The 13,668-nt window shown below is 39.3% G+C and overlaps 1 protein-coding gene and 1 long non-coding RNA gene across 6 annotated transcripts in view; one reads left to right on the top strand and one right to left on the bottom strand.

The window, feature by feature from the left end:
• The window catches only part of kirrel1b (kirre like nephrin family adhesion molecule 1b), an 82,550-nt gene that overhangs the window by 22,090 nt on the left and 46,792 nt on the right, over positions 1 to 13,668 (bottom strand). For 2 of the 4 annotated variants that reach the window (XM_082512478.1, XM_082512479.1), the window contains exons 2-7: positions 13,269 to 13,418; positions 7,332 to 7,481; positions 5,709 to 5,866; positions 3,548 to 3,698; positions 2,086 to 2,191; positions 1,232 to 1,380 (exon numbers count right to left, since the gene is read on the bottom strand). In XM_082512478.1, coding sequence (XP_082368604.1) covers positions 1,232 to 1,380; positions 2,086 to 2,191; positions 3,548 to 3,698; positions 5,709 to 5,866; positions 7,332 to 7,481; positions 13,269 to 13,418 — 864 coding nt within the window. Of the gene's footprint in view, positions 1 to 1,231; positions 1,381 to 2,085; positions 2,192 to 3,547; positions 3,699 to 5,708; positions 5,867 to 6,095; positions 6,297 to 6,347; positions 6,428 to 7,331; positions 7,482 to 13,268; positions 13,419 to 13,668 lie in introns of those variants that run through there. The other 2 variants (XM_082512480.1, XM_082512481.1) reach the window with 2 other exon arrangements.
• LOC309693379 lies at positions 6,410 to 10,344 on the top strand. 2 transcript variants are annotated; one of them, XR_014272637.1, is made up of 3 exons: positions 6,410 to 6,490; positions 9,256 to 9,339; positions 9,698 to 10,344. It is a non-coding gene; the product is annotated as an uncharacterized lncRNA (long non-coding RNA). The 2 variants fall into 2 exon arrangements; XR_014272638.1 differs by having other exon boundaries at positions 9,695 to 10,344.

Here is a 13,668-nt window from a genome sequence, read left to right as displayed (position 1 = left end):
AGGGTTCAAAGCTTGTGCAAAAAGTAACGGCTTATAGCCCGACAATTACGGTATATAGCTCCTTTCATACAAAGCAATTCAATGTGCTTTACAAAGACAAAAAGCAAAAAGCATTAGGGCAAAACAAAAATACAATAATTACACTTATATTTTATGTAAAAGGTACAAAAACAAAATAGTTTTTAATCCGAATTTCAAAAAACTAATAGATTCTGCACACCGAAGACCAGAAAAGCACTTTAAAGCCTATTTACACTGCTTTGGTAGTTTTTGCACAAATTTTAAAATTCCCTTTTTAGTCTTTAAGGTTTACAAGTCTACATGCCCTTGCATCAGACGGCCTCTGAAAATGCTATTGTTTTATGAACTGGGAATGCCCCGCAGAGTCTCCGGTTCTTCTCTTTTATCTGTTCCTCAAAGCAAAACAACAAACATGTAGTGATGCTTTCAGCCATTACACTTCAAGCCACAGCATTACAGGAAGGGCAGAAGGAGCCCATTAGTACTATTATTAATGGCAGTAGTAAAATTAGTAGTAGTAGGAGGAGTATTCACTTTTGCTGTTTTAATAGAATAAAGATTTTTATGTAAATGTATTGAAAATTTTAATTATTACATTTTTTTTGTCAAACTTATTATTTTAGCTATTTTTATGATTTTCAGCAGTCGTCTACACTTTATATTGTATAGAACACATTATATACAATATACAGTACTACAACAATATAAAGTTTATTATTGTGTTTCTCTTTATCATAAAGCATCTTGAGGTGGCTGTTGAGTTGATCTGGTGCTACATAAATAAAATTGAGTTGATTTTCATTTGATTCGTTTAAAAAAAACATGCGATTACAAAGAAGTTTTATTACAGCAGAATTCAGAATTCTGTTCATTTCACTATCATAAAGGAAGACATTTTTGTGCAACATTTTTCTCTTTTTCTCCTTTTTCACTGCAATCTTTTTATGAATATGTCCTTAACTATGAAGAACACATTGCTTCTTTCATATTTTGATTATTTACCTAATTCATTTAACTGTCTTGTTAAACTCAGTTTAAACCGAGAGAAAACGCAATAACAGCCTATTGGGAATTTACTCATTGCGCAATACACGAATGGTGTATGGTAACAATATAAATGCAGCATGTTTTTTTAGACAAATAAAGAGCACAAAGCGCATTCATGTCATCAGAATCCCACTCAGCTAAGAAGTGTTTGCACTCTACTCACAGTGCACGTCCACAAGGATGCTGACGTTAGTGCTTCCCACGGCGTTAAACACCTGACAGGACACGGGCTCGGTGAAGAATGAGTGATCTGCGGTGGTGACAAACACGCTTTCTCTGGCTCCCTCCAGCAGCACGCCACCTTTAGCCCACCTGACAGTGAGACACACAGCACAACACACAGTTCAACATGTTTCTAAGCGTTGTAAATCATTGTTATGTAGACCTCCCAGCGGGATATTTCAAAAGCATAATGGGTTTTTGAGGTTATCTAAATGTTAGATTTTCACCATAAGACAATGATTCTTTTTGTATTATCAATTAAGCTAACATTTACACGACTTTAATACGAAAACCTGAGGGAACGATTGCAAGAAATTTCTCTTCATTTCTGTTATCCGTGCTGTATCTTGCCAGATACCTGACTCAAAATCAAATAACCATATTGCACATCGTCCATTAGATGACATTTAATGTTCACTCAGTAGGCCTAGTGCCTAAGTACCTGGCAGTGTTCCCACACAGGGACCCTCTGTTGGAGTCTCAAACCTCAAATTACAACCATCGTGTTAAACTCCAGCATTTTGCAGTTTTAGTGTTTCAGTGCTGTCACTTACGATAAAAGTCAGCGTTTAGCTGTACAAATGTTCAGTACTTTTATCAATTCTGTTCTCTAAGCAGAAATTGCTATTCAGGAGCAACAGCAGGGAGAGGGTATGAGTGCACTCACACAGATGAAAGAAAACATATTCGCTTTAAACATCTTATCTGCACTGCAGGACGAGCATCAAAAAGTTTCTCATAGCCTGAAGTGAACAAAAACCTGTAAACACGTATTTAAAAAAAACCCATCCAGACCTGTAGCCCATGATAGGAGGGTTGGCAGTGGCCTGGCAGGTAAAGGTAACCCTCTCTCCCTCAAGGACAGAGCGAGGCTCGATGGACAGGGTCACGGTGGGAGGGTCTACACAGGGAGAGATACACATTTGATATGTATTCTAAATGAACTTAACAATAATGTGAACATAAATTGTATTTATAAAATATGCATATAGCAGATGGCAATCCAGAAGTACCTTCAACCTTCATTCTTTTAAATGTTCAATGAGGGACACCTCCTATGGTTGCAAAAGGAACTCTGGTAGTAAAGAAAACTCTGGGTTCCCTTATTCCGAAACCTCAGTGAACACGTTCTGATTAGTTTTTTGTTCTCATTTGAAAGTTTCGGTCCTTAGTGAATATAAAAGTGTGCTCATTTTATATATTACAGTCCCCATTAATATCCAGAAGAACAATAAAGCAGATTATGACTTAGGGTGGGCCTAGCATGTGAAAGACAAGCAGCTACTGAAAGAGCAAGTTTCCCAGATCTGCCCTCTGCTTGAAATTTCTAAAATGCTGATGGAGAAAATGCTTAAAAAGCCAAAGCTTAAAAACACTGGACTCTGCAAATCAGAATTCACAGCGGTGCCTTTATCTTTTATATAGAGATCATGAGTGTGAATAATATAATGACTATATGAACAAAAGTACTGGGCCACCTACATATTACAGCCTTGGAAATCTATGCTGTGAAGCGCACGGTGCACAGTTTTTGTGCTGATGTTGCATGAATGCCAGAGGAGGTTTGGAAACCTGCAGTTATTAAGTCAGCAGAGTTTTGGGAATGTGTCTGAGTTTCTATAGTTTCTAAATGCTTTGGAATAACTCATCTCACAGCTGATTTTGGAATATTTAGGACGAACAGTGGCATCCTATTACAGTGCTACACTTAATCTCAGTGAGCTCTTTAGAACAATCCATTCCTTCACAAATGTTTGTGAAAGGCAGGCTGCATGCCTAGGTGTTTGATTTTATACATCTGTGGATATGGGACTTTGATTCATATAACGTCGTTCAAGGAGAAACTTTGGTTACCTATAGACTTCTGCACTGATCCTATATCTTAAGTAAAACAGTTATTAAAGCTACTTTTTCCTTCTTGACAATAACTCCTATGTTCATCACCATAAAAACTTTCTGGCTCACCGGGTGATAAAGTACAGTAGATTCCTGAACTGCTTCGGGCCTCCAAATATGTGCTAAAACAACACAAATCAAGCTAAATCAATTTGGAAGACATCCAGATTTGAGAATGTATTGAACATTACTGACATGTATATTATTTTTTGCTGGTAATTACTTCAAGTTGGTGAGTGCTGGCACAGCTAATTAAAAATATTTACTGATTTTGCAGTCTGTCTGCAAAAAATACTCTCTGCTTCATCACCAGAGCATCTATGTGTGTTTAAAAGTCTTGCAGACAGGAAGAGTAACATACGGTGAACATTGAGGGTTAGGGTGGTTCGTTTCCCCATAGGTACAGCTGGATTGCTGGCCACACAGGTGAAATTGCTGCCACTGTCTGTGTCGACTGGTGTGATGGGCAGGTAGCTCCTGGTCGTAACCCTTTTCCTGTCTGGCAGCACTTCCTGTTTGACAAAGAAAAAGGCAGAGACAGGGCAAGCATTAGCAGGGGAGACGACAGGATAAGAGGAATTTAGGGAGAAGAGCCCACAGAGTAAGATCAAAGAAAAGATACACAGAGGAGAGGAAGGATGAAAAAAGGAGAAATAAAGGTAGAAAGTCAGGTGGGGGAAGGAAAGAGACACTGGTGAGTTACTAATGGAGCCATGAGAGATGAGAAATAATTGAACATAAATAGAAATCCATGGACAAAAATAGAAAAAAAAAAATTAAGTATGTGAAGTTAAGAAGGAAAAGAAAGATGTAGGAGAAAAGAATTGATAGATGAATCAATAATGTAAACAGTCCTTAGTGGCAGTCATAAAAGAGACTCCATAAATCTTCTTCTGGCAAACATGAACATAAAATCCAGCTTTCTTGGAATGAGGAGGTGGCATTTTTTAAAACGCAGCCACCAAATCTGTCAAGAAACTGTGTACAGCTTTCAATGTAGTTTAAATGCGTGGTCAGTAACAGGGTAATATAAGAGCAGCATGTAATATGTATGAGCATGTGTGGGGGGCATAAAGCTGGCTGTGATGAGATGTAAAAACATCTGTGTTTGATTGCGTGAGTCAGTGTTTGCTGCTGCATCTCTGTGCATATAAAAGCGCAAGTGTGCATATGCGAGCGAGTGTCTATGCGTGCGTGCACTTGCAGACCTGCTTTCATGTGTACAGGAGAATATGCGGGATGGCGAGGAATCTGAACATGGAAGAAATGTAACACTGCGACTGTGTGCAAGGTGTCACCAAATACATTTCCTGCCTGTATGTGTGTACAAAAGAAAATCTCTGGCAGTGGGTTAATAAAACATGTCTTGGATCTTTGTGTCTTTTAAGTTGTGTCACGACTGAAAAGCGAGGAATGCAAGAGATGTCTGGAAAGCATGTGTTCTGCTTCCGGGTAGAAGGCATGGCTGACACTCGCAATATAAAGTCTACTGAAGTAAGAGTGTAATTAAACACATGTGTTGAGTAGGTGTGCAAGTGTGACAGTATTTTTTTTTCTAATACAAAAATTACGAAATACCACAAGTACATCTACTTAACCACTAATTTTAATTAGCTGCCCCTGCAGACTCGCTTTAGTGCATCAACTGAATTGTTAAAACACATAAAAATAGAGTCTGTGATATTTTCTAAGACTCACTATGGATGAATGAAGCAATGCATAGCAGCCCAAAGAGGGAAATGCGATGTGCTCTTAGTTTGTTTGTTCTAGTATTAGTTGTTTTTTTACACATTAACAATTTCATCTGCTCAGCAGCAACATGCTGTGTTAACACTGCACATTTTGATGTCTCTCTACAGCTGACAAAGAGCAGGAAATTTAAGACTGAAAGTTTGTCGTGTCCTCTTTTAGCGAGTTTCATGGTTTCATTTTCATTTTAAAATGTAAGAACTTTGCTCTAACTGTGGCTTTCTCAGTGTGAGGGGAAACAGACTTACTGAAATGTCTTTGATTTAGCAAAGACATTTCAGTAATGTTTCTGCACCTTTATTGCTGCTACTATAGCCAAAAAAGCCCATTGAAAGTTTCTGTCTGTTGATTTGTAGGTTAAAATCTGTAACCATTAATCATTTCTTAATAAATATGGTGAGTGTATTGTTGACTAAATAGTAAGGAGCGCTTTGTGTGAAATACTAATGATCGGCACACTATTTCTTGACTGGAGGACTTCTGGGAAGCCGCCTGGCCCGAGGTGTGCATACTGTATTTACCCGTCATAACAAGCCTCCAGCAAAAAAAAAAAGCATAAAAACAAATAAACAGACAGAGTGGATTATATTACAAAGATTGCATTGTTCTACAGTTTGTATTACATAGTCTTACAGCGACAAGTGAACTCATGATCATCAAAATCATCATTATGTGAGCTTTACAAACTCCCCTTGGAAAAACACACACACACACACACACACACACGTGTGGCTGCTATTATCTGCATGTGTGCATGGGTGTGTATGAGTCACCGTGGAGTGGTAGGCCCCCTCCGCAGGAAGGCCATTCTTGGTCCACTGGATGTGTGCCGCAGGCTTGGCCCCACGAGTCACACAGGTCAGGTTGTGTGAAGTACCAGCCATCAGCAAGAGCTCAGGGGATCCCTCGACCACTGGGTCCTCAGGTGGGACTGAAGGGGTGATATGCAAATTCATATTTTAAAATGACACATTTATGTAAGTGTGAACACATAAATAAAGAAAAAAACTTTACATATACATATAGTAAACCATAAAAACACATAATACTGTAAAAAAAACTTTCATACATATCAAAAGACTAGAGGCATGATTTTCATGTGTTTCTTTTTTAGGTATTAATGTCCTATTTAACACAATTAGCTTCTTGGTTAAGTTAACCGTTTAAAGGAGTTGTTCACCCTCAACTAAATGTACATATTTTCCTCATGCATTTCCTCTCCTGTTTAATCTACTGCTTTTTTATGGTTTGAGTTGCCCAGTTCTGGAGATACTAGCTTCACCCAAGTGCCAAAAACAAGCAAACAAACTAAAAATCAGCAGCGATGTCTCTCTCCAGAAAGCATGACCCAGTTACTCATAAAAAAATCCACAATTTTGTTGTGAGCTGTTTCATAGGAGCTATTTTCTTACCTCTGTCTGCATCCGCCCACCAAAGGAAGGATGCAGCTAGCTAGCTCAGTTAAGGAGGTCGTCTTTAATGTTTACACCCTGTCACACTGTCACTAGAATGAGTTTCTCATCACGAGTAGATGCACGCTACCTTCTGCACAGAGGTATGGTTATTGCATGTAGTTTGGTAGAATAAAATTAGACCTGCATAAAACTTCTAACTGGTTTGTCGCCTTGCTTGGTTATATTTAAGGGAAAGCAACTTCTAGCCAATATCTCTAAAAACGGGCAATTTACCCCAAAACTATCTAAATGGACTAACAGCACAGCACAATGTGAAAATACATACACATTGGGTGAAGTATTTGGCAAAGGTTAAGATGTCCCAGGTTATCAATCAGATTGGCAGCACTATGTGATTGTAAGTAACACCTATTTTCTTAATTATTTACTTTATCATTTACCAAACCTTCTAAATCTTGGTAAGCAAAAAATAGAAATGCTGGTTGCCTAACCTGCAAGTATACAGCTGCAAAAGTCTTTCTTAGTTTGAATTCTTGTGCGTTTATAAAACCAGCACACTGCAGGGACATTTTGAAGCTAATAGGTGAGACCTATGCGTTGGTTAATTTGTTTTCATGCAATATTTTGTGTATTAGTGCAAGCTGAACTGAGAATTTTTTTTCTGTCAGACATCTTCCTGAAAGGGTTTGGGTAGTGGCAGCTCAGTTGTTTTTAAAGCTACAAAATCTCAAACAGCACATTTGGGATTATAACAAAAGCAAGCTGGCACAGAGGCTTTGTAGAAAGAACAATTTCTGCAATTTCCACTTAAATGTTAAGGATGTGGGAGATTTATATCCTTATGACAAGGTTGGTTTAATGAAAGCAAAAAGGAAACCCAGTACTGAGAGGATTCAATGCATAATTACTTAACTAGTTTGAGGAAAATCAGAAAAATGCACCAGGAGAAGACCCCTGTATCAGTAGCAGCAGGGTACTTACTGAGTACATTGAGCTTAGCCCTCCTGGAGCGCAAGGCGGCCTCTGTGGCCTGACACTCATAGAGAGAGTCATCAGAAAGCTCGGCGTTGGAGATCTCCAAGTTGTACTGGCCGATGTCGAGAGAACGCAGGATACGATACCTGGGCCACGCTGTTGAACAAACCAAGAAAACTTTCAGTTAGAGAGCATATAACTCACACTGTGACTCATTTACTTCGGTCTGTTTTTATTACAGTCACATACTTTTTCATACATAGTGAGCCAACTTCAAGGGAAGACTGATTGTTCTGAAATGATTGTTGGAGTGCAGGAAGAGACATTAAATGCTTCAATTACAGACATGAGTCATCACAGCAATACTGGATTCACTGAATGATGTGTATCTGCTGTTTCTGAGGAGGAAAGTATATATATTTTTAGAAATACTCTGTGATGATTTCCTGTTGTGAAATATTTTGTTTCCACGTCACTTAGAAGAAAACAAGCTGGTATTCGTCACATTTACCCTTTCTTGTGAAATTGTATGTTAAAAGTTGTTGTTAAGCTATCCAAAATCTGAAATTACTAAAAAAGTTTAGTCTGTGCTACAAGTAATAAAATAATAAAAAGAAATGTTGCTAATTTAAAGGTGGCATTCATCTGAATTCAGTAATATTCCTAGATAGATAGTAGGCCTTTCTATCTAGTCTCTTATTTTCTGAAAAGACATGTCACTCTTGAATTTTTTAGGTGATGTTTTGTAGACTGTAGACAAATGTCATTCACCTGTTTTGTCGGGGGGTTGCAGTCAAAAGCTTAAACGTTATGACTATAAATTAAAACTCTGTGTGTGTCTGTAACAGAACATGTGTCACAAAAAACACAGTTTCTCAGTAATATTGGTGAATTAACCATTTAAACTGTAGTTCCTTGAGGTACTTGTCATGCCTTTTATATAAAGACCAGAAACGAAAACCCAAAAACCTCTTCTCCATCTTCTCTCATTCAGTTTTTAATATTATTTCTGTCCTTTGTGTAACTGTGCAACAGAGGACTCAGACCTGATTTGTTCACAGGATAAAGCAAATGTAAAAGCTCTTTTGAAATGGATAAATGCTGAACCCCGATTGTTTTACATCCATCACAGGCAGAGAACAGAGAGCAAGGCGACACGTATTTATGGGAAAGTGTCAAAGCTTTTTATCATAATACACAGATAACATGATTTATTGAAGACCTTTTTTCATTAACCACAGCATCTGGAGATCACAATGATATGATATGCCCTCTACACAAACAACACAAGGGGGGTAATGAATGCACGAGGACACACGCATAACGGCAGTATAGTAACACAGTTAGCGATAAACAGCTAAATGGTTTTTGTACTAACACTGATCAAACGTGGCCACATATTCAATAACGCCACATCAATTCCTGCAGAATTACAGACTGAGCTGTTCCAATTACAGCACCCTCTTTTTCTCTCTTTGAACCCTCAACTCGCAGACAAAGACATAATTGAGCGTGACATCCCACTAGGGGGCACTCATTGATCCTCCGTGCCCAATCCTAACATGACATCATGGATTCAGATGGCAAAGGCAGGCAAGCAGGCAGGCAGTTGGGGTGCAAGGAGGAAGAAGGAGGTTGGGTGGAGGGGGACAAAAGTATTAGTGGAGATTACATCATCCACTCCAGCACCTCGCAGCATAGCAACCACAGAGGTGAAAGCACCCTGGGGAGAAGGAGAAGAAGGAGGAGGAGGAGGAGAGGAGGAGGAGGTCTAGGATGAACAATAAACTGCCACCACTTATGCCTGCAGGTAGTGAGAAGATGCATGTGTGTTTTGGGTATTTACGTAAACATGATCCACACATGTAGGTGGCTTTACACTGATCATATATTAACTGGATTTAAATTTTATTTATCTGACATTTTACAGGCGCAGCCAGGTGATGTCTAGAAGCTGTTTTGGTCTGTGAATGAACGCAGATCTCCTGCGTATGTGTGGGTGAGCTAACTGCAGGTGAGAATTGCACTGCACAATCTGTACGCCTACACTGTCATCCACAGCTGTATGTAATCATACAGGGCGCATAATAACAACCACTTATACATCATACAGCCAACATCTGCACCTTAATGGATCACCAATGAATTAATAATCTTTGTTGGTGCAAGTGTTTGCAACTTGCAGACTTCATGACATGGCTTCAAGTTCAGGTTATGAGATGAGCAAAAGGCTGAGTGACCGTATGTCATGGCGGGAAGAATGGCAGCCGACGACTAAGCATAAAAGATGGACAGAAGGCGATGATAGATGGTTGAGAAGCAGGAAAAGAGACAAAGAGGACAACATGTTTATCAAATGTGTTTGTCAGCAGGTCCACGCTGTAAAAGGCTACGAGGACAAAGAGAGCATTACCAACAACAAAATGAGAGCGGGAGGAGGAAGGGACGGCGATGGGACCGACAGAGAGGAGAGTGAAGAAATAAAAAGCAATAGAGGGGATCTGGGAAGCCAGCAAGTGATGGTGAAGCTGTAGTTTTAAAGATGAAGGAGCAGGAAATAAAGACAGTGTGAGGGAGAAAGAGAGAGCGAGAGGAGGCGAGAGAGAAGTGCAGCCCTTTACTGAACCTGTGAATTAAATTGAGTTGAACACAAGATTCGCATCACATGTCAGATTATCACTTGTGTGACTATGTGTATGTGTGTGTTTTGTGTCAGTGTGTGTGGGCGGTGTGTGCGTGTCTGTGTGGGTGGATGGGTATGTGGTGTTTTTTGCGTGCTATACAGCATGTAGCGTTCTTTGTAGATGAATTTACAGTGTTATGAGAAATGTGATGGGTGGTTTAGAGCTGAAAGTCTGTGAGTGCTAATGTGATATTTGTAAGTGCTAATACAGACGTTTTTCTCTTACATTTTGTGAGAAGATGAAATTGCACATTACAGCCAAAAAAAGGCAACATTTTCATGTATAAATAAAAGCTTTCCTAACTATTTATCAATAAATTGTTTAAAATAGCTTGAATGGCAGAATGAATGAAAGCTGTGTAGTTAGTTTTTCTTCCATCTATCCTTTTTCTGTGGATTATGCAGAGTTGGATCAAGGTGGTTGTAGGCTTAGCAGGTAAATTCTAATGTTTCTCTCCTTAAAAACATTTTTCAACCCCTACTGAAGGATTCGGATGTGTCCACAGGTCAGATGAGTTGTATCTTCTGTCTTGGGTCTACCCTTTGTATCACAGGGTCACATACCAGATGGAAAATCAGCTGTGAAAGCATCAGCTGTGAAAGCATCCAGTCAAAGTTGCTAGAATGGTATTAAAATCCTGGGACCGGCTCAACTCGATCCCTTCGCAAAGGAGAACCAAGTCCTCTCAGAGACCCCTCGGTATTTTCAAATATTTCACATTGCATCTAAGAACCTCAGCAGCCTATATTCTTTCAGTCACTACCCAAAACTTGACCCTAGGTGAGGAGACTGACTGGTTAATAGAAAGCTTCACCTTCCAGTTCAACCCCCTTTCCACCAAAGTGCTCTGGTACCATTTTTGTGAAATACTGATCCCTTGATACTTCAGTTGACACATGTATAAAACACATGTAAACTGGAAGAACAATTTTTCCATCACACCTCAGTAACTCTTCCAGCATGAAGAGTTAGTCTAATGTGGTATGGCAGGAGTGAAGCAGGATTAATCCTTAGTCCAGAGTTCAACAGCCAATCAGAACCTCCCTTTGAGCACCATATATGAGCTTAGCCATGGGATGCTGAGCAATTACCTTACAAATTATAGCAGACTCCCTTATTCTGGTATCCTGTTGTACAGACGCTGTCCCCGAGCTCCACACGACATGAAAATGCATCTTCGCCTAGACGGTTTAACAAAGTCCGGAGCTTTCAGACTCTTGTGGAGAATTTAAGAGCTCCTTCACTACTTCTGAAGTTTTGCCTCCTCCACAGAGGATGTGTTAGTGGGATTCAAGAGTTTCTGAAAGTGCTCTTTCCACAGCAAAACAATATCCTCAGCGTGGATTACTGCTAAGCATAGCCTGGGCTAAGACTTGCTTTCCTTTTGCTGAGTAGTCTGAAGGTTTGTCAGAACTTCCCTGGATCAGCTGAAAGTTCTTCTCCACAGACTCCTTCACTCGTCCTGCATTTAAATTTTGGATACACAATCACCACAGCTACAGCACTTTAGACCTGCTGGTATGGTCTGATACATCTTCCAGGCTAACTAGTAGAGATCAGTAATACTACAGACTGCTTAGACCTTATATTTTACACTGCAAGGGTATATTTGCAATACTCCCAAAAGTCTATTCATTTAACATAACATGTGAGTTTGAGAAACTCAAAAATCATAATCACAGAATATTTTTTTTAAACTTATGAAAGTGTCAAAGGTATTTCTTAATTTTTGACACTTGAAAGTTGTCTTACTGCTGAAGCTAACGCATTTCAGTAGGTGCAACTTTACCTTGAAGACACCTTTCGCAATTTCATTATGGCTAAGTGAGCAGTTGGCGAGGTTTCGCAGTCAGCGTTTTCCATAAAAAACTATCTGTGATCACAGCAATCTGCTATAGCGGCAAAAGCAACAAGGATTTTTGTGCAGCACCGAACACGTGTTTATCAGGTATGTTTTTCCATCGACAGCAAAACAACTTTCCACAACGACCAGCTGATTGGGAATACACGTTTTTCCGAAGCTGCCTGTGTTTACCAAGGAGTCTCTGATTGGTCTGTAGTCTGGGGACTGGGGATTTTAGCGATCAATTTCACCGTAACTGCTAGCAAATGACCAGGGAAAAATCATTTTTCACGAGTAGCTAGTGATTTCAAGCCAGTTACCAATTGGTTTGTAGGGATGTATAACTGCAGCCTTAAACAATAAACAATTGATTTCCAATAACTTGAATTGGGTAAGCAGTTAAGAATATGGGTGGATGGAGAAGAGCTTTCATGGACTGTTAGTTAGAATGGAGGTTTTTTAGAAATCATCAGTTTCTTTTTTCTACATGCTGTTTTTTTTCTATACTTCTCAAAAAAGTAATCATCTTATTTGCATTTTTATTTATGTGTTTGTATATTATGTATAATTGTATAGTTCTCTTTCTTTCCAACACTTTCATTTGTATAAATCAATAATGCACAGCCGATGAAGGTGAAAAGATATGGTAGTTACCTGATTATTGTGTTATATGGATGTTAAATCTGAATACTTGATATGCTGCGCATTCTTAATTCTATTTCAGTGAGCCTATCAGCTCATTTTCTTCCCTTTTATTTTACCTGAAAGTTATCCTGGACAGAGGTCTATAAGCAGCCTTATTCATAAGCAATGCGAGCATTCAGTAAGCCACAGTGGTCAAAAGCTTGTTTGCATATTTTGAAGAAAATCAAGATGAGGTTAGCTGAGAATGACATTTTTTGCTTTTCTTATTCTTCTCCTGGCCTCTCATTCTTTGATTTTGCATTTCTGAGTTTCGTCTGATTATTCCACGTATACAGAAAAAAAAAACTGGGTGTCTGTTGTGGCTTTGACCCTTTGACTCTCACTTTTCACTGCTTGTGATGTTTCCTCATCTTTAAAATGAAGTATATTCTACTGTTGCACTCATAGTAAGTCATTCTGGATGTGTGTGTCGGCTTAAAATGTAAATGTGAATGTGCGTCTGCTTTTGTCAGCAGTGTGAGGGATTTTCTCTAATTCAGCATGATATACAGGACTCCTTTTTGCCCAGATTGTCACTCACACACTCTTAACTCTCTCTCGCATGGTACAGTGTTCATTTCCTTAATGTTAAAAAACCCCTACACTTTTCAACCATAATAGCTTTTGTCAGGGTTCTTACACTCCAAACTGAACCAAAACCGTAGCTGAGTTATTCCCCTTCTTCACTTCACTTTGATCTCTGCAGCTGGGTGAAGCTGCATTTTTTTTTACCTCGAAGACCCTCTCCAATGCCGAGTGCCAGGCCGTCCTTGGTCCACTGGACGATGCCGCTGTAGTTGAAGACGACACAGGACAGCACCACCCGTTCTCCCAGCACCACCGACTGGTCCGCAGGCTCTTGGGAGAAACGAACGCACCACACTGCAACAGAAGGACAGAGAGGGGGATCAATTTTTTAGTTCCTTTCACTGTGACCTGGCCATGAGCTGGCATTTTTATTGCACTGTATCGAGCTACACAGTCCCTCTCTGGTCTTATTGACTTCTGTTTGTCCATATGGAGGTTGCTGGGTAATTTGTTGTGTGCTTTTATTGAATATAGGGTGTTTTTATTGTTTCTTTTATTATGTGTTTTTACTATGAGTGTATTTTAATATGAACCCGGTTTGAGT

The sequence above is a fragment of the Aulonocara stuartgranti genome, assembly GCF_965226115.1.
Source record: "Aulonocara stuartgranti genome assembly, chromosome: 18".
In the NCBI taxonomy this organism is placed as follows: domain Eukaryota; kingdom Metazoa; phylum Chordata; class Actinopteri; order Cichliformes; family Cichlidae; genus Aulonocara; species Aulonocara stuartgranti.
This window is presented reverse-complemented; position numbering and strand designations above follow the sequence as displayed.